Genomic DNA, 19,581 nt, shown 5'->3' with positions numbered 1-19,581 from the left:
TCACCAACAAGCAGCAGCCAAAAGAAACAAAGGCTTGGTTTTCGTGACCCCAGTGTTATTATTGGTCCACAGCTAAACACTTTGTAAATAAATAATAATTTTCTATTGTGCATTTTTCAGGAAGCCAAACTTCTAGAAATGTCAGTATTATAGCAAAGAATCCATAAAGTTTGAATTGATGTCCGTCTCTTTTACCATCTGAGTTCATCTCCAATCAGAGAACACTTGGTCTTTATAGTGTTTGGGTGAAGGTATGGTGGGGGAACTTCCTACGAAGTGAGCCTTTTAGTTTTTACTAAAAGTTTTTAGTTTTTAGCCTTTTGTATCTTAAATAAAGATGTGTAAGGATGGAACAATGATCAAAATCCAAAAGGATTGGAACTCTTAAATGTTTTCTCCTTAAAGTAAATTTTATTCCTTAATGGTTAAATCTCTGATTATTCTGCTTTTGTTCTACTGTGTAACTGATTACTTTGAATGTACATTAGTATCACCCACTTATTCAGGGCCTACTTCAGAGATAACCTAAATCCGGGAGCAGGCCAAAAAATAGGGTTTAAGTCATAAAGCCATGCAGTAGGAGAGGATGACATTCTTTAGAATATATTCTCTTAATTTTGCACATGTTCTCACATGTTTTGCTCTCTGACTTCTTAAACATCAGTGATTATAGGGCCCCTGGCTTTATCACAAGCCCAGAAGCACAGAAGTGAAGCTGAAGGACAACAAAAACAAGTTTTAAAAAACCTAGCTACTCTATGTTGTAGAAGATATAATAAGTGAACTTACAGCCCAACTTATTTCTATCGTACTAAAGAATCAAAGAGATTTGAAATAGATTTTGGGGTATTTTATATAGAAAAATGGTTAATTTTTAAAGGAAAGCTAGTTTACTTATGTAGAAGTATCTTTATAAAATTAAAATAATAATTCCTATTTTATAGAGTTGTAAGGATTATTTAAGGTAATGCATATAAGTACATATTAGTTTGTTGGTATATAAAAGATAATACATTTTCCCAACAATTCTTTACCATTTTATTATTACTGCAGCTGCACAACCAAAAGCAAGTCTCCACGCTTTTCTGTGCCTCAATTTCCCCATTTATAAGATGTGGAAAAATAATACCTAATCTTCCTTCCTTCTCTAAGAACTAAAGATGCTAATCTGAGATAAGATGTGCCTTCTATTGCCAGTTACAGTTTCCTAATGTGCTTAGTTTTGACCCTGCTAAATGTAGCTGAAGGGGAGAAGAAATCATTATTAAAAATCTAAGTAATCAAGGTACTTCCCTGGTAGTCCAGTGGTTAAGACCCACGCTCCCAATGCAGGGGGCCCGGGTTCAATTCCTGGTTGGGGAACTAAGATCCCACATACCACAACTAAGCACGTGTGCTGCAACTAGAGAAGCCCGCGCGCCATGACGAAGACCCAGCACAGCCAAAATAAAGAAATTAATCAATTAATTCTAAAAAAAGATAATACGTTTTCCCAAGAATTCTTTACCATTTTATTATTACCACAGCAATTCATATTTATTGTAGAACAGGTAGAAATATAGGAAGCAAAGTAACTAAAAATTTGACCGTATAGAGCTAGATATCACTGTTAACATTTTGGTACATAAGATAATGCATTTTCATTCCCCTTTATAGCTCTTCCTCCGATGTCCCACCACTTCCTTGCTCCTTAACTCCATGTTTTCTGCTACCCCTAACCTCACCCCTTCCTGATGAATTTATTCTGTTAAAGGACCTAGATAACCAGATGTCATTCTTACCCTTGGTGACTTCTCTGCAGCTTTGGATATTGTCAGCCGACCTTCTCTTGGTTTCTATGGTATTTTACCTTCCCTGTTCTCCTCATGACTCTTTAAGACCACTTCTCTTCTTGCCCCCAGGTTTCTAGTCCTTGCTGTCTTTCCTCTCCCGTGGCATCCCATCCTCCATTTAAATGACCGCTGAATGTGGTTCTCCATCCTAACTGCCGGCTCCAGCTGACACTTTTAGTCGCCCGCTGGTCAGCTCCATTTGAATGCTCCTCTGGCATCTCTGATTTGGCATGTCAATGCCTCCACCAAGCATATCCTCTTCCATTTCTGTCAGTCAAGCCAGGCTGGAACTTGGGAGCTTTCTTACTCTTTCTTCTCGTTAATCCCTTCCCTCAACCATCTCATTTAGTCACCTGTTTTCTGTGCATATGTAATAAAATCCACAATGCCTAGCCTGGCTCTCAAAGCCCTGTGAAATCTAGCCCCAGCCCAACTTTTCTTTGTGACCCTCACTCGTCATGCACCCTTTCCTGAGCTCTTCCCTGTCACTCATCCCTGATCCATGTGTTCCTGTCCCCGAGCCTTTGCTTATACTCTTCCCATGACCTCAATCTCTTCTTCCCCACGCTTACTAGAAGGCCAGATTCTGCTCAGACGCACTTCTTCCGTGAAGTCCTCCCCACCCCCCCCAAACTACTAGTAACCATTCCCTCTTTAGAATTCTCTTAGACTTTCAACAAATCTCTTTGTAGCAGTCACTCCTGTCTTGCATGGTGCTTTTTTGTACCTTTGTCTTAGCTCCCCTAGTACACTATTACATAAACAAATTTGAGAGCAACCGATATATTTCAACTTCCTAATTTTAAAGACGAGGAAACTGAGTTCCAGGAGACCACCTTTGCAGCCGCACAGCTACTAAATCCAAGATTAAAATACAAATCCCCCAGTTCTCAAACCAGCCCCCTCCTCTACATTTATTTATTCAGCACTAAAAATCACCTACTCGGGACTTCCCTGGCAGTCCAGCAAGTAAGACTCCATGCTTCCAGTGCAGGGGACATGGGTTTGATCCCCGGTCGGGGAACTAAGATTCTACATGCTGTGCGGTACGGCCAAAAAACAAAACAAAACAAAACAAAACAACAATAAAAAATAAAATAAAAAGCACCTACTCAGTGCCAGACATTCTTCTAAGCATTTTTTTAAAAAATAAATTTATTTATTTGTTTATTTATGGCTGCATTGGGTCCTCATTGCTGTGTGCGGGTTCTCATTGTGGTGGCTCCTCTTGTTGCGGAGCACGGGCTCTAGGCACGTGGGCTTCAGTAGCTGTGGCTCGAAGGCTCTAGGGCACAGGCTCAGTAGTTGTGGTGCACAGGCTTAGTTGCTCCGCGGCATGTGGGATCTTCCCGGACCAGGGCTCAAACCCGTGTTTCCTGCATTGGCAGGCGGATTCTTAACCACTGTGCCACCGGGGAAGCCCTAAGCATTTTATATATATAAACTCATTTAATCCCCATTTTATAGAAGAGGAAACTCAATGCAAACCCAAGTTGTCTGGGTCCAGGGTCTATCCTTTCACCATTATACCATCCTGCCCTTCTACATGAGAGGGAGGAGGGATTAGGAGTTATGAGATGCTTCTAATAATTATATTATTACTACTGATATTTCTATCTGTATATTATTTTTATTGGTAGGTTATTATTATTATTGATGTTATTATCATACACTGGTACTACTTTAAGCACTTTATGTGAATCAATCTATATTATCCTCCCATCACCTCAAGAGATAGATGCTTTATCATCATCGTACCCATCTTACAGGTGATCTTAACCAAGGTAAAGAAGAGAAAATAACTTCCCAAGTTACACAGTATTGACCAAGCTAGAATTGGAATCCAGGGAGTCTGGGTCTGACATCTCAGCCCTTAACCCTCGTGCTAAACCGTCTCTTAGGTTCTTAGTAGAGCTGAGTCATTGGGAAAGTTACCTTACTTCTGTTTGTCTCAGCATCCTCCTCTGTATGGGACAGGTGATGAAAACAGTACCTTACTCCCAGGGTTTTTAAAGTTCATGTGAAATATTTCTGTGTATGACAAACGCTGATCCAAGGCAGCCCTTCTCCCTTTTACAGCTTTGCATTTCATGAAATCTTTAATTGGTGAAACTAAAGCAGTCGCCCCAGTTCATGCATACCTGTTTTGAATTGCTCATTCATCAGTTTCAGCTGATATCTGAATAGCTCTCGCCTTAGTAGCTAGATGAGTCATCGCTCTCCTTACAGGCACACAGATGCCATCTAGTGATAGAGAAGAGAAACGCAAGTTAGTCAGGTAAAACCCTGGAAGAAGGCATGGGTTTTTTTTTGTTGTTTTGTGGTGTTTGGAAACACGTTGCAGTGAAAAATGGGTATATTGTACCAAAAATTTTAGTAGGTTACTTAAGATTTTGCATAAAGATACAGTTAATTCACTGTTGTTAAATCGTATGCTTTTAGAATGGAATTAAGACAGGTTCTTGATCAGTTTTAATCTGTGTGCATCTTTAAAAGACCTTGGCATTACAGGGAGTCTCCTTTTATTGATCTTTGTTCTTCTTGTTGTGAGTTGTCACTGAAGGTAATAAACACCTAATTGTTAAAACTGGATATAATTAACAATAAATTAGTTTGTTGGGTCCGTCTGCTTGCTGTATCTAATGCTAGTCCTCAAACTTTTCCATATTTTGTTTTTGTGAAACCATCTACTGTTCTTCCGTTAGGAAAGAGATCTATTAAGTTGCTTTCCAAAGCATTTATCATCATCAGGGTGTTTCTTTGTTAGCAGATGATAGCTTATTCGATTAATATGGAAGACATGGGTGAAGGTGGATTTGACACTGAGAGGATTATACTCCATGTGACATGGTTGCCAAAACAGCAAGCATTCTTCGTGGCCATAAACACAAAACACAGCTCCTTCAATCATGTATACAACTCAGACACACACTTGAGAGCTTTTGCCTCATTCCCTATGAACCAGGGAATGTTAATGAGGATAGAGAGTAGTTAGAGCTCAGCTTCAGTGTCTGCTAATTGCAAATTTGCTGATATTCTGGATTCTAGACCTTGCTTGTATGAGCGAACAGCCTTCCTACTCATTTGCCTTCACAAAGACGATTCCCAAACTTAAGTGCAGCGTAGTTTTGGCGGTGCCTTTTCTGTTCTCCCAGGCAACTTTACTCACATAACAAAAACAACAGTAATGTTGTGTTTACTAATTATAGGAGCTGCTGTACAAAGTCCTTAATAGGCATGGTTTCATTTAATACTGTTAAAATCCCTATAAGGGATTACATCTGTATTTTCCATATGAAAATAAATGAGGCTTAGAAAACTAAGAAACTTACCCAAGGCTACACAGTTGGTAAACAATACATACAATGTCTTCATTTCCCAGTCTGTCCCCTTTGGTAGATTGAAATTAAAAGCAAGAGTTACAGTTTTCTAATGCTTGAGTCTTCCATACAGTGCCTGACTTTTAGTAGGTACTTGATAAATGTGTATTTGATACCTGTGGACTCTTTCTTGGCCAACCAGACTTCTGGTTCTGATTCCTTATGTGAAACAAACTCAAGTAGAAGAACTGGTAGTGAGAATGAAACAGAAGGGGAAGAAGGTGAGGCAGGTCCTAGAGCCAGTGGAGAAAGGTAAAGGGTATAGCCATAGTAATGTTTCAGGAGGGAGAGCTTCATTTTTGGCCACAGGTTGACTCCCTAATAAAGAAAGACAGGTTAATTTGGCTGAGACCTCGATCACATTAAGTTAAACTGACACTCCAGAGTTACGTATCAAAAGGTTTAGTCAGATGTGTGTTAAATTAATTTGGGCTTTCTTTCCTGACCCTTCATCTTTATATATTGCTAAATCTTTAAGCAAGTTTAACCAGAAACCAAATGCTACCTATCACCCTCGAGACCATTAAGAAATTAGCCCTCACAGCAATCAGAGAAGAAAAAGAAATAAAAAGAATCCAAATTGGAAAAGAAGTAGAACTGTCACTGTTTGCAGATGACATGATACTATACATAGAGAACCCTAAAGATGCTACCAGAAAACTACTAGAGCTAGTCAATGAATTTGGTAAAGGAGCAGGATACAAAATTAATGCACAGAAATCTCTTGCATTCCTATACACTAATGATGAAAAATCTGAAAGAGAAGTTAAGGAAACACTCCCATTTACCACTGCAACAAAAAGAAAAAAATACCTAGGAATAAATCTACCTAAGGAGACAAAAGACCTGTATGCAGAAAACTATAAGACACTGATGAAAGAAATTAAAGATGATACAAACAGATGGAGAGATATACCATGTTCTTGGATTGGAAGAATCAACATCATGAAAATGACTATACAACCCAAAGCAAGCTACAGATTCATTGCAATCCCTATCAAACTACCAATGGCATTTTTCACAGAACTAGAACAAAAAATTACATGATCTGTATGGAAACACAAAAGAACCCGAATAGCCAAAGCAATCTTGAGAAAGAAAAACGGAGCTGGAGGAATCAGGCTCCCTGAACTCAGACTATACTACAAAGCTACAGTAATCAAGACAGTATGGTATTGGCACAAAAACAGAAATATAGATCAATGGAACAGGATAGAAAGCCCAAAGATAAACCCACGCACATGTGGTCACCTTATCTTTGATAAAGGAGGCAAGAATATACAATGGAGAAAAGACAGCCTCTTCAATAAATGGTGCTGGGAAAACTGTACAGCAACATGTAAAAGAATGAAATTACAACACTCCCTAACACCATATACAAAAATAAACTTAAAATGGATTAAAGACCTAAATGTAAGGCCAGACACTATAAAACTCTTAAAGGAAAACATAGGCAGAACACTCTATGACATAAATCACAGCAAGATCCTTTTTGACCCACCTCCTAGAGAAAAGGAAATAAAAACAAAAACAAATGGGACCTAATGAAACTTAAAAGCTTTTGCACAGCAAAGGAAACCATAAGCAAGACGAAAAGACAACTCTCAGAATGGGAGAAAATGTTTGCAAACGAAGCAACTGACAAAGGATTAATCTCCACAATATACAAGCAGCTCATGGAGCTCAATATCAAAAAAAGAAACAACCCAATCCAAAAATGGGCAGAAGACCTAAATAGACATTTCTACAAAGAAGCTATACAGATTGCCAACAAACACATGAAAGGATGCTCGGCATCACTAATCATTAGAGAAATGCAAATCAAAACTACAATGAGGTATCACCTCACACTGGTCAGAATGGTCATCATCAAAAAATCTACAAACAATAAATGCTGGAGAGGGTGTAGTGAAAAGGGAACCCTCGTGCACCGTTGGTGGGAATGTAAATTGATACAGCCACTATGGAGAACAGTATGGAAGTTCCTTAAAAAACTAAAAATAGAACTACCATATGACCCAGCAATCCCACTCCTGGGCATATTCCCTGAGAAAACCATAATTCAAAAAGAGTCATGTACCACGATGTTCACTGCAGCACTATTTACAATAGCCAGGACATGGAAGCAACCTAAGTGTCCATCGACAGATGTGAATGGATAAAGAAGATGTGGCACATATATACAATGGAATATCACTTAGCCATAAAAAGAAACGAAATTGAGTTATTTGTAGTGAGGTGGATGGACCTAGAGTCTGTCCTACAGAGTGAAGTAAGTCAGAAGGAGAAAAACAAATACTGTATGCTAACACATATATACGGAATCTAAAAAAAAAAATGGTTCTGAAGAACCTAGGGGCAGGACAGGAATAAAGACTCAGAGGTAGAGAATGGACTTGAGGACACGGGGAGGGGGAAGGGGAAGCTGGGACGAAGTGAGAGAGTAGCATGGACATATATACACTACCAAACGTAAAATAGATAGCTAGTGGGAAGCAGCCGCATAGCACAGGGAGATCAGCTCGGTGCTTTGTGACCACCTAGAGAGGTGGGATAGGGAGGACGGGAGGGAGACGCAAGAGGGAGGGGATATGGGGACATATCTATATGTATAGCTGATTCACTTTGTCATACAGCAGAAACTAACACAACATTGTGAAGCAATTATACTCCAATAAAGATGTTAAAAAATAAAAATTGGCCCTGTTGAGGAGTGGTTTTTATGCTCCTTGTCTTGAGTTTTGAAGGAACTGGGACCAGCTCTCTTCCCTCTCTCTCATTCTCCTTCCCTCACTGGGTTTTGAGGAGGCTTGCACTGTCCTTTGTGGCTGCTCTTCCTGACTCTGCTGGTTTCCCCCTAAACCACATAGCCTAAGTCTGCTGAGTCTTGTGTAACCAAGCACCACATTCGTGGCAGTGCTTGACTCAAGAAAGGTTGTAACAGGCCCCGGGAACCGGCTCCCTGTGGCATTTCACAGCGTTGATCCTGAGTGTCTGCTTTGTCCCTTACGCATCAGAGGGTCTTTGCAGAACTGTAGAGTTTTAAGACTTGTGCCACTTTGCTGTGGTACATTATTTGTGCATTTAACTGTACTTAACATATTGGTCCTAAACTTGATTCTTTTACTCTGTATCCTTAATTTTGTTAGTTGTGCAGCTGTTCTCGGTTTCCTTTCTCAGCTGGTAACTTTTATTGCCTGGTAATGCTCATCTTAACATTATGTGAGGGCTCTGGTCCTTGGGTCCCCTCTTAAATTTACAAAAGTAGATGAAATTGAATTTCTAGCAAATTGATGAACAATAATGAGCCAGGTTTTTCTGGGGTCTCTGGATTCACAAACCAAAATAATACAGTGATGAGATTTTGAAATTGGACTCATTTTTAAAACCTAAGAGAGAGGAGTACATGGCAGATGCAGGTGACCCACAGCTCAGCCTGGCGCCCAACCTGGCACTTTTTTTTTTTTTTTTTTTTTTTTTAGTGTGACGAAATGTTTATTATAAGTTCAAGCATGAATTGACACCAGAGAGTCCATACGAAAGGGAATCAATGTAACATATAGGACAGAGGACTTGTTCAGACTTCACAACTCACTAGACATCAATATATACATCTTTGATGAAGCCACAAGAATGTAATGTGTGTATAAAGGCTTTTATCCGTAGTGGCACTTTTTATTTTTTAAAATAGATTCTTTATAGAGCATGAAGAGTAGATCACATGTGAACAAAGGTGAATGGATTTTTCCCTTTCCTTTACATTATTTTTCCTACCAGTATGTCCTATAATTTTATTTTTTTTCTACTAAAATAATTTCCAATTATCCTGGTTCATGTTTTACTTTTTTTGTGTGGATAGAAAGGAATCTCGTGCACCCAGTGTACTCTATTTGCCTGCCTGATGGTTTGCCTCTTCCTGACCTCACATAAACTAGCAGGGGGAAGGAGCCCAGCATTGGAGACTGTTGCTCTGGCTACGTGGATGATTTCCAGGTGGGCATCAGAAGAGCTGCCTCTTCTTGTGTTGGGCTTGCTGGCATCTGTGCTGAGTGGGTAATAGCCAGGTGCTGGCCATGTTGAGGAACCAACTCTGTTCTCCCATCTTCTTAGGACATGTAAGCTGCTTCTTTCTGATCAACGACAACAACAAAAAGGTTAATTCTGGATTTAAAATTTAGTATAAGCAGCTCATTTTTTGAAAGAGGAAGAAGGGAAAAATGATTCAATTTTAGGGTTAAAAATAAATAACCATTCCAGAGAAGTATTTATGAAGTATTGACTGATTGTTTGCACAGTGGAAAAAAGATTAATCTCTCCACCTCTAATGATAACCCTCATCAAAATCAGCTTTCTACGAGAGTTTGCTGTATCTGTGTGTGGTTCCCTGAGAATGTGAGTTACTGTGGGCAAATTCTGTTTCATTCTTCCTTTTCTATATCTCCTAATTCCTGGTGTAACACCTTATCACACTCAGGAGGCTTTCCTAAAAGTACTCTTCTAATTGAATAGAGACAGAATAAAGAAATATGTCTGAAGAACTTCTGCAGAGATCCAATTGAATTTCATTTATACCCATTCAGAAGGAGTATTTGAGATACGGAACTCAGGATTCAGTTGACTAATGAGTTCAGCAATAAGAGGAAAGAAAGAAGAAAACAGATTCAAATGAAGTAGCCATTGATCTGAACAGAAACCTTTTGAATCTTAGAATTTCAGTGCTGAACGTTAGAAATCATTTCAGTGATGAAATTCAAATGTGGTTATGTTTTCTGATAATTATTTTATAAATTGAAAATATTTCTATGTTAAAATTCATCATAAGGAGACATACTTGCTGTGACAAAGGCACATGTATTTGTGTAAATTTAAAGGCCCTGTACTTCGTCAGAGAAATAGCCACAAGTTCCTGGTTCCGCTTTGTGTGACATTGGACATGCTAGTTAATACCTTTTTACCACAGTTTATAAAATGGGAATAACATATATCTTACAGGGTTTTGTGATACTCAAATAAGATAATGTATCTAAAAAACATTTTCTGTAGGATGGTCAAATGTTGTTAGTCTTCCCATCTTTCTATCTAGAAAATACAGAAATGTTCTAAGTTGTATAAATTTTTCTTCTTGTGTAATTTTGTCAAAACAGATAGAAATAAAATTTTTATATTTTAGGACATCCTTTTAATACATTTTAATATTAAATATTAAAATACATCAGTTTCAAAAATATTTATACAAATTCTTAAATTACATTGGAGAATTTAATAAACTTTACATCTTGTTTTTGGATATTAAATGTTTGAATTCAATCTAGAATTATTTTTATTATTCTAAGGGTTTTTTTTCACATTTGATATATCTATTAAGGATGATTGCTTTCCCTTGTGAAATTCCCTTGGATTTATTTATGTGTTTGTTTTATTATTATTTAGAGAAGTGTAATACAGAAATGCATTAAAATTAGAAATAGACTTAGCGTATGATCCAGCAATCCCACTTCTGAGTATATATCAAAAGGAAATGAGATCAGTACCTCAGAGAGTTATCGTGAAAACAACCTAAATGCCTGTTAACAGGTGAATGGATAAAGAAAACGGGGCATATATATACAATGGAATGTTATTCAACTTTTAAAAAGAGGGAAATCCTGCCGTTTGCACAACATAAATGAACCTAGGGTACATTATGCCAAGTGAGATAAGCCAGAAAGACAAATACTACATGATCTCATTTATATATGGAATCTAAAATAGTTAAACTCATAGAAGCAGAAAGTAGAATGGTGGTTGCCAGGAGTGGGGGAAATGGGGAGATGGGTACAAAGTTTCAGTTATGCAAGATGAGTAAGTTCTGGAGATGTGATGTACAGCATGACTATAGTTATCAAAGCTGTATTGTGTACTTGAAATTTACTAAGTGTATAGATCTTAAATGTTTTCACCACACATATACACACACACAAATGGTAACTAGTGAAGTGGTGGGTCTTTTAATTCACTTGATTGTAGTGGTCATTTCACAGTGTATGCCTATATCAAACATCAAGTTATATACCTTAAAAATATACAACCTTTATTTAAGGTCAACTATACCTTAATGAAGCTGGGGGGAGAAAAAAGAATACATTATTTCTGAATAGTTTTATTTTTGCCCTAAGCAAGTATTACTTTATAGTTAAATGTTATCATAAGCACTTACATTTAAACGTATTTATATCATTAAACTTCTTGAATATCTTCTAAAGTATATTATTTAAAATTGTAACCACTTAATTCCTCAAAAACCTGAAAAAAATTTTTGTTTTATATGTATGGGATGGACTTCAGTTTCTGTATTGTGTTAGTTAATGAACACCAGTAGAGGGAGCTCCAACTCATCTTTCTTGATAAATTTAGCTCTCAACTGAAAATGTAGGTTTGTGGAAAAGGGCACGCAGTGAAATAAACTTAAATAATACGTGGTTATAAACATTTTCAAAGGTACTAAAGAATGACAACTGTAATTTTTCTTACCTCTTAGGGGGAAAACAATCTCAGTTTGATTTCCATGCTTTTAAGTTAACTACCCTCCAATAACTAAACAGAAAACTTCTATGTAGCATAACCACTTGTAAGGAATCCATCAGGCAGCCCGAGGCTTTTAAAATCAAGAATCTATGTCTGGTCAGTTGAGGAAGAGGAGGAAGAACAGTGGTGGTAATGTTATTGTTTGAAATAAGGTTAAATAAAATAAAATTTTATTAATTGGTAGATAGTCACAATAGCAATGTCATAATAAGGCGAACTGCTGAGTCACTGTGTAGAACAAGGAGAGAGAAAATTTTCATTTTACTTAGAGCCCTTATGCATTCAGAAGGTTTTTAAACCAAAATCTAGAAAGGCTGTAGAACCTTTGTTCCTATCTAGAGGGCTGGGCCTAATTATTACCTGTTGGTTTCTTTATAGACCCGAGAAGAAAATACCATGTGAGATTGCTGGCTTACAACAACATAGAAGATGGCTACCAGGCAGATCAAACAGTCAGTACTCCGGGATGCGTGTGTAAGTAAGAGTTACAGTAGCTTGTTTCACAATGTAAGACTCATACTCTTTTTTTCCCTTCTTCCTTCTTTAAATTTAAGTCTCATTACTACTTGGATACCTTGGTGGTTTTATTACTTTCATATCCTCCAGGATACCTAACATAGTATCTTGAACAAGTACATACTCAGTAAATAGTTAAGTGAGATGTATTTAATTATAAGAACCTATTTTAGTTTTGCAAGGAAGAGACCATTAGAAATTTAACTGTGGGGACTCCCCTGGTGGTGCAGTGGTTAAGAATCCGCCTGCCAGTGCAGGGGACACGGGTTCGAGCCCTGGTCTGGGAAGATCCCACATGCCATGGAGCAACTAAGCCCGTGCACCACAACTACTGAGCCTGCGCTCTAGAGCCCACGAGCCACAGCTACTCAGCCTGCGTGCCGCACCTACTGAAGCCCACGCACCTAGAGCCCATGCTCTGCAACAAGAAAAGCCACCACAATGAGAAGCCCATGCACCGCAACGAAGAGTAGCCCCTGCTCACCACAACTAGAGAAAGCCCATGTGCAGCAATGAAGACCCAACGCAGCAAAAATTAATTAATTAATTAAATTAAATTAAAAAAAAAAAAAGAAATTTAACTGGGAAAATAACCCTGAATACCTACAGATACTAAGTTTTCTTTTATCTCCTTTAACCTTGAGGCTAATTATTTCCTTCCAGTTGCTATTCAGTTTTATTGCTACTGAGAGCTGTTTGGTTTTATTGCTACTAAAGAGGATGTCAGTCTAGTTTTAAGTCTACTGCTGGCTTTCTGAATGTCTTCGGCTGGTAGCTTGACTTCTCTGTGCTTCTGTCTTACATTCTAAGTATTGATAATATTTGATTCCTTATCTAACTTACGGAAAAGTCGCTCAGGTTTGAATGATACATCTCTAGACCACTCTGAACCTCTGGTGGAAGAAAGACCTGAAGGGTGGGGTGTTATGATTTTACCACTTTCTACATTAAATGTTACGCCGTGTGGTAAGTGAACATTGTCTTTTTCAATAGCTGTTCGTGATCGCATGGTTCCTCCCCCGCCACCACCCCACCATCTCTATGCGAAGGCCAACACCTCATCTGCCATCTTCCTGCACTGGAGAAGACCTGCGTTCACCACTGCACAAATAATTAACTACACCATCCGCTGCAACCCTGTTGGCCTGCAGAATGCTTCTTTGGTTTTATACCTTCAAACGTATGTAGCTTCTATTAATGGTGGTTTTCTTTGCTCTCCTCCCCACTCACACTTCCTTCTTTACTATCTTGGGCCAACTTGAGCTTCAGCTGTAAGCATTTGTCTCAGAACTTACCTTACTCATGTTAGGGCGGGGGATTTTGCATCTTTACCATATTCAGTTCTGAAAACTGCATTTATTTTGAAATTTAATTTTCATAAATGATTCTTTGTTGTTGTTTCCCCAGCCTCATGCAACAAGATTAGACAAGAAACTATCAATATGATGACTTTCAAGTAGCTAAACTTAGCATATTGAAAGAAGGAAACAAGTCAATTTTCATGCTGGCATCAAAAAATAAAGCTAGTTATTCTGTTTGCTAGGTTATAGTTAGAAAGATGCCCATCATTATACTTTAAAAGAGTGATTTGACTTACAGTATTTCAGAAGAAATCCCTTTGATTTGAGACATTTCTACACTGTCAATTTCCTAGTTTCCTCTCAGAGAGGCAGTTTTTAGGCTTATTTCTATAATACCCAATGTAGCATTTTAATAATCAAATTAGATTGCTTTTTAAGCTAAAAAAATTTTTTTAAAGAAAATGAGGAGGTAATAAATAATAACAGTAACCTGTATTGATTGGAAATACTGACAGTCTTTTAGAAACAATGTGCTACCAGCATTAACTACTTTATTACTCATTATAGATCAGAAACTCACATGTTGGTTCAAGGTCTAGAACCAAACACCAAATATGAATTTGCTGTTCGACTGCATGTGGATCAACTTTCCAGTCCCTGGAGCCCCGTTGTCTACCACTCTACACTTCCAGAAGGTAAAGAAAGCAGCTCCCCTGTGGGTTTTATCTACATATTATACACACACACACACACACACACACACACACACACGTACGTCACTTTGAAGAACATACTACCCTGCTTGCCACCTACCAGTCTACGTGTATGTATTTATTTTGTTTCTTAACTTTTGAAGTTTCTTTTCCTTTATTACAGTAAAAATATTTTTCCCCTCAATGTATTGCACAAGCAAGTGGGCTTTAATTTAGGGTCTCTTTAGGGGGTGCTACATTTTCTAAGAACAGGTGTGCTGTGCAAGGCTGCACCCAAGTAATTTAAAATGGAAGAAAGTGAGTAACATATTTAATGATGTTAGGAGCCCACATTAGAATCTAATGTGAATGGTAGCTTGATGCTGTGCATAGTGCAGTGTAGATGATACCTGATTGAGCACCAATTCTGTAGCTTACCAACGGCAGTTGCTAAAATATTTCATGTCTCTAAACCTGCATTTCCTTTTTTTAAAAATTAATTTTTATTGGAGTATAGTTGCTTTACAATGTTGTGTTAGTTTCTGCTGTACAGCAAAGTGAATCAGCTGTATGTATACATATATCCCCTCTTTTTTGGATTTCCTTCCCATTTAGGTCACCACAGAGCACTGAGTAGAGTTCCCTGTATATAGACAGTATATAGCTGTATATATACAGCTATATACAGTAGGTTCTCATTAGTTATCTACTTTATACATAGTATCAATAGTGTATATATGTCGGTCCCCATCTCCTAATTCATCCAACCCCCCCCCACCCCTGGTATCCATACATTTGTTCTCTACATCTGTGTCTCTATTTCTGCTTTGCAAATAAGTTCGTCTGTATCATTTTTTTAGATTCCATATATAAGCGATATTATGCGATATTTGTTTTTCTCTTTCTGACTTACTTCACTCTGTATAACAGTCTCTAGGTCCATCCACGTCTTTGCAAATGGCACAATTTCATTCCTTTTAATAGCTGAGTAATGTTCCATTGTGTATATATACCACATCTTCTTTATCCATTCCTCTGTTGATGGACATTTAGGTTGCTTCCATGTCCTGGCTATTGTAAACAATGCTGCAGTGAACATTGTGGTGCATGTATCTTTTTGAGTTATGGTTTTCTCCAGGTACATGCCCAGGAGTGGGATTGCTGGGTCATATGGTAGTTCTATTTTTAGTTTTTTAAGGAACCTCCATACTGTTCTCCATAGTGGCTGTATCAATTTACATTCCCACCAACAGTGTAAGAGGGTTCCGTTTTCTCCACACCCTCTCCAGCATTTATTGTTTGTAGATTTTTTGATGATGGCCATTCTGACCAGTGTGAGGTGATACCTCATTGTAGTTTTGACTTGCACTTCTCTAATAATTAGCAATGTTGAGCATCTTTTCATGTGCCTCTTGGCCATCCATATGTCTTCTTTGGAGGAATGTGTATTTAGTTCTTCTGCCCATTTTTTGATTGGGTTGTGGTTTTTTTTGTTTGTTTTTGTTTTTTTGATATTGAGCTGCATGAGCTGTTTGTATACTTTGGATATTAATCCCTTGTCAGTTACCTTGTTTGCAAATATCTTCTCCCATTCTGAGGGTTGTCTTTTCGTCTTGTTTATGGTTTCTTTTGCTGTGCAAAAGCTTTTAAGTTTAATTAGGTCCCATTTGTTTATTTTTGTTTTTATTTTCATTATTCTAGGAGATGGATCAAAAAAGATCTTGCTGCAATTTATGTCAAAGAGTGTTCTGCCTATGTTTTCCTCTAAGAGTTTTATAGTGTCCGGCCTTACATTTAGGTCTTTAATCCATTTTGAGTTTATTTTTGTGTTTAGGTGTTAGGGAGTGTTCTAATTTCATTCTTTTATATGTAGCCGTCTGGTTTTCCCAGCTCCACTTACTGAAGAGACTGTCTTTTCTCCATTTTATATTCTTGCCTCCTTTGTCATAGATTAGGTGACTGTAGGTGTGTGGGTTTATCTCTGGGCTTTCTATCCTGTTCCATTGATCTATATTTCTGTTTTTGTGCCAATACCATACTGTCTTGATTACTGTAGCTTTGTAGTATAGTCTGAAGTCAGGGAGCCTGATTCCTCCAGCTCCATTTTTCTTTCTCAAGATTGCTTTGGCTCTTTGGGGTCTTTTGTGTTTCCATACAAATTGTAAATTTTTTTGTTCTAATTCTGTGAAATATGCCATTGGTAATTTGATAGGGATTGCATTGAATCTGTAGATTGCTTTGGGTAGTATAGTCATTTTCACAATATTAATTCTTCCAATCCAAGAACATGGTATATCTCTCCATGCATTTCCTTTTCTCTAGAATGATGGTGAAGGTGTAGATGGTCTGTAAAGACCATTGCAGCTCTAATTTAATGATGCTGAGAGAAAACAAAGGATATTTATTTAAGTGAGCATTGGGCTGTTTTGCTATGGTTTTGGCAATATTCCATATGTGAGGTAGTGCCCAAAACCAGCTCTTCACACCTTTAGCTCATATTGAACATGGGCTCCACTAAAATCCCAAGACTTCACTACCTTTCATAAACGTAAGGTATTAGTCTAAGATAGATATAAGGTAAAGGTAGATAAGATATGAGGTAAAGTCTGTTCTATAAATTCACTGATTCACAACGATTTGGAGAGTAACTGAATGTTTCAGTCTCAAGTATTTCTTGAGTGGCTTCCTAGATCAGATTAAATAGACATTCTATGCATTTTAGTAAGAAATGTAGTTTAGCTTCAGTACCTAATAGAGTGAGTAATGCACAGGTGCCCTGGTGGAACTGTAAACCTTTCTAGTTGTCCATGTGGCAAAACAATATAAAGAGCCCTAGAAATGCTGACAACCTTTGACTTAGTAGTTCCTCATCTAGGCATCTACCACCTCCTTTATATATTTTTAATGTTTTAAACATTATAAAAATGAAATGAGTTTTCAGATAAAGAAGAGAAAAATTGTATTTTGATATTATCACTAATGAGCTGTAAAAGCTGTGATTTTGAGATGTTTTTATAGTAGTTTCTAGTTTTTTAAACTCTTATCTGTGCCTCTCCAGGTATTTGAGTACTTAATGACCATTTTCTCCTAATAATACAGTATTTTCTACATGTGTGCACAGCACCAGCAGGCCCACCAGTTGGAGTGAAAGTGACATTGATAGAGGATGACACTGCCCTGGTTTCTTGGAAACCTCCTGATGGCCCAGAGACGGTTGTGACGCGCTACACTATCTTGTATGCATCCAGGAAGGCCTGGATTGCAGGAGAGTGGCAGGTCCTACACCGAGAAGGTATATATGATCATAATTTACCAAAGGGCATGAAAAGTAAGGTTATTAATGATAAGGAAACAAAGGGAAAGAGGGATCTAGAGTTTGTTTTGAATTTATGTTTATGAAGTAACAAATGATTAGGGATTTTAGTTTTGTTCAAAGGACGTTGGGAAGCCATCAACATACTTTAAGCATGAGCCTGATTTCACACTTCAGAAAAATCACTCTGAGTATTGTGAATAGAAGAGGTTTGGTAGAGGAGGAGTTAGGGGTAAGAGTAATGCAAGGAGACTAGGAAGTGACTGTTGCGGTCCAGGAAAGAGAATGATAAGCCCGGGTTAGGGTGGCAAGGAGTGAGACGGAAAGAAGAGGGTGGTTGAAAGACAGACAGTAAGGAGGTAAAATTAACAGGACTTGGTCACTAAGGGAGGGAGAGAGAAGGTAAGGAAGTGAGAATTGTTATAGTTAATTACTAGATTTCCAGTGGTTGTGTGTCTTGCACTGGAGTAGCAAACACTGGAGGAAGACCTGGTTTAATGGAGAAGACTTTTGTACAGCTACTAAAATGGTCCACATGCAAATAAATTGACCCATATGAATATTAGGGTCCACTTAAGTACAGGGAAAAGCTGATTAGGGCTTAGGAACACTGAATTTAAATTGTTTAATACCAATTTTATTTTGGCTGAGAAAAACTGTATTCTAGAATTTAACATTCTTACTTCATGCTGTTATAATATGCCCTTTTTAAATTTTGGAAGCTTTCATTTGGACACGTCTCATATGCCAATGTTTGGATGGACCATCACATAAATAGTATAATTTCATGATTTTGATACTTCTTTTAACTTTTTATTGAATTATAGTTGATTTTGATACTTTTTAAATTCAGACATGCATGCTAAGAACTGTTTTCCAGGCAATTAAAAGCTTAAGAAGGATTTTGAGAAGGAAATTTGTTTTCCATCTACATATTCTAAATACTTTACAGTGCCAGGCACTTCCACATACATTTTAACTTTTAAGGGGAATATTTACCCAGTTAAGAGAATACACTCTAAGGTCACTTAACGTGGATGTAATCAATACAACACTTTTGTAATTGTAAAATAAACAAATGGTAACAGAAGCTGGAGTTTTGATAGTTGCATATTCCTATTTTTCATTAAGCAGGTGCCCCACTAAGTAATGCTTTCCTAGTCACTGAACAGCCTGGAAAGTAATAATAAGTACCTGCCAGCAATACAATTTTGTGTTTTATCCATTATCTATTGCTGCCTAACAAACCACTCTAAAACTCAGCCGTTTTATTTTCTCACATTCTCTGAGTCAGCAATTTGGACTTGGATCAGCTGGGCAGTTCTTCTTTTGGTGTCTCCTGAGGTCACTCACGAGGCTCTAATCATCTCAGGGTTTCAACGGTGTGGGTAGCATAAAAACAGTGAGAGAATTCCAAAATCCGGGAGAGAGGAAAGAAGCCCCACATACAAAGCTTTGCAGACCTCTGCCTGATTCACATTTGCTAACATCCCACTGGCAAAACGAATCATGTAGGCAAGCCCAGACTTAGTGTGGGAAGGGACTGCCCACAGGTATGGAGAGATGGAAGCATAATTTATGCAGGGCTATTCATCTTACAGTCTGCCACAATATTCTTAAAATATATAATTCAGTTTTCATTAATTAATTCCAAAATGATTTATTGACACAACATTTGACCAAGTGACTAACCTGATTTAATGAGTGTTATATAAGTACTAATAAAAGCATTTTGATCTCAGGAGCACATACTTCCTTTGGCTCTTCGTTTGTACCTGCCTAAAAAGAAACAGTATTTAGTTTTGGTTCTTTTTAATGCGTTCATTTGTCAGTTTCAGACAAGGCCCAGAAAACAACATTTTTGCCTCATTGATGGCCCAGTAGCGAAATGAAATGTAATTAGAGGTTTTTACTTCTGTACAAGCCTTCCTAACTATATAATGAAGCATAGGGGGAAAGATTCTATTTTTGCCATTATGCTGC

At 37.7% G+C, this 19,581-nt stretch overlaps 1 protein-coding gene across 2 annotated transcripts in view; it reads left to right on the top strand.

The window, feature by feature from the left end:
• The window catches only part of PRTG (protogenin), a 125,031-nt gene that overhangs the window by 90,362 nt on the left and 15,088 nt on the right, over positions 1–19,581 (top strand). For both annotated transcript variants that reach the window (XM_068551962.1, XM_068551953.1), the window contains 4 exons: positions 12,155–12,250; positions 13,286–13,472; positions 14,161–14,288; positions 17,407–17,577. In XM_068551962.1, the coding sequence (XP_068408063.1) occupies positions 12,155–12,250; positions 13,286–13,472; positions 14,161–14,288; positions 17,407–17,577 (582 nt within the window). The remainder of the gene's footprint in view (positions 1–12,154; positions 12,251–13,285; positions 13,473–14,160; positions 14,289–17,406; positions 17,578–19,581) is intronic.

Source organism: Eschrichtius robustus, chromosome 1, assembly GCF_028021215.1.
Source record: "Eschrichtius robustus isolate mEscRob2 chromosome 1, mEscRob2.pri, whole genome shotgun sequence".
Lineage (NCBI taxonomy): Eukaryota > Metazoa > Chordata > Mammalia > Artiodactyla > Eschrichtiidae > Eschrichtius > Eschrichtius robustus.
This window is presented reverse-complemented; position numbering and strand designations above follow the sequence as displayed.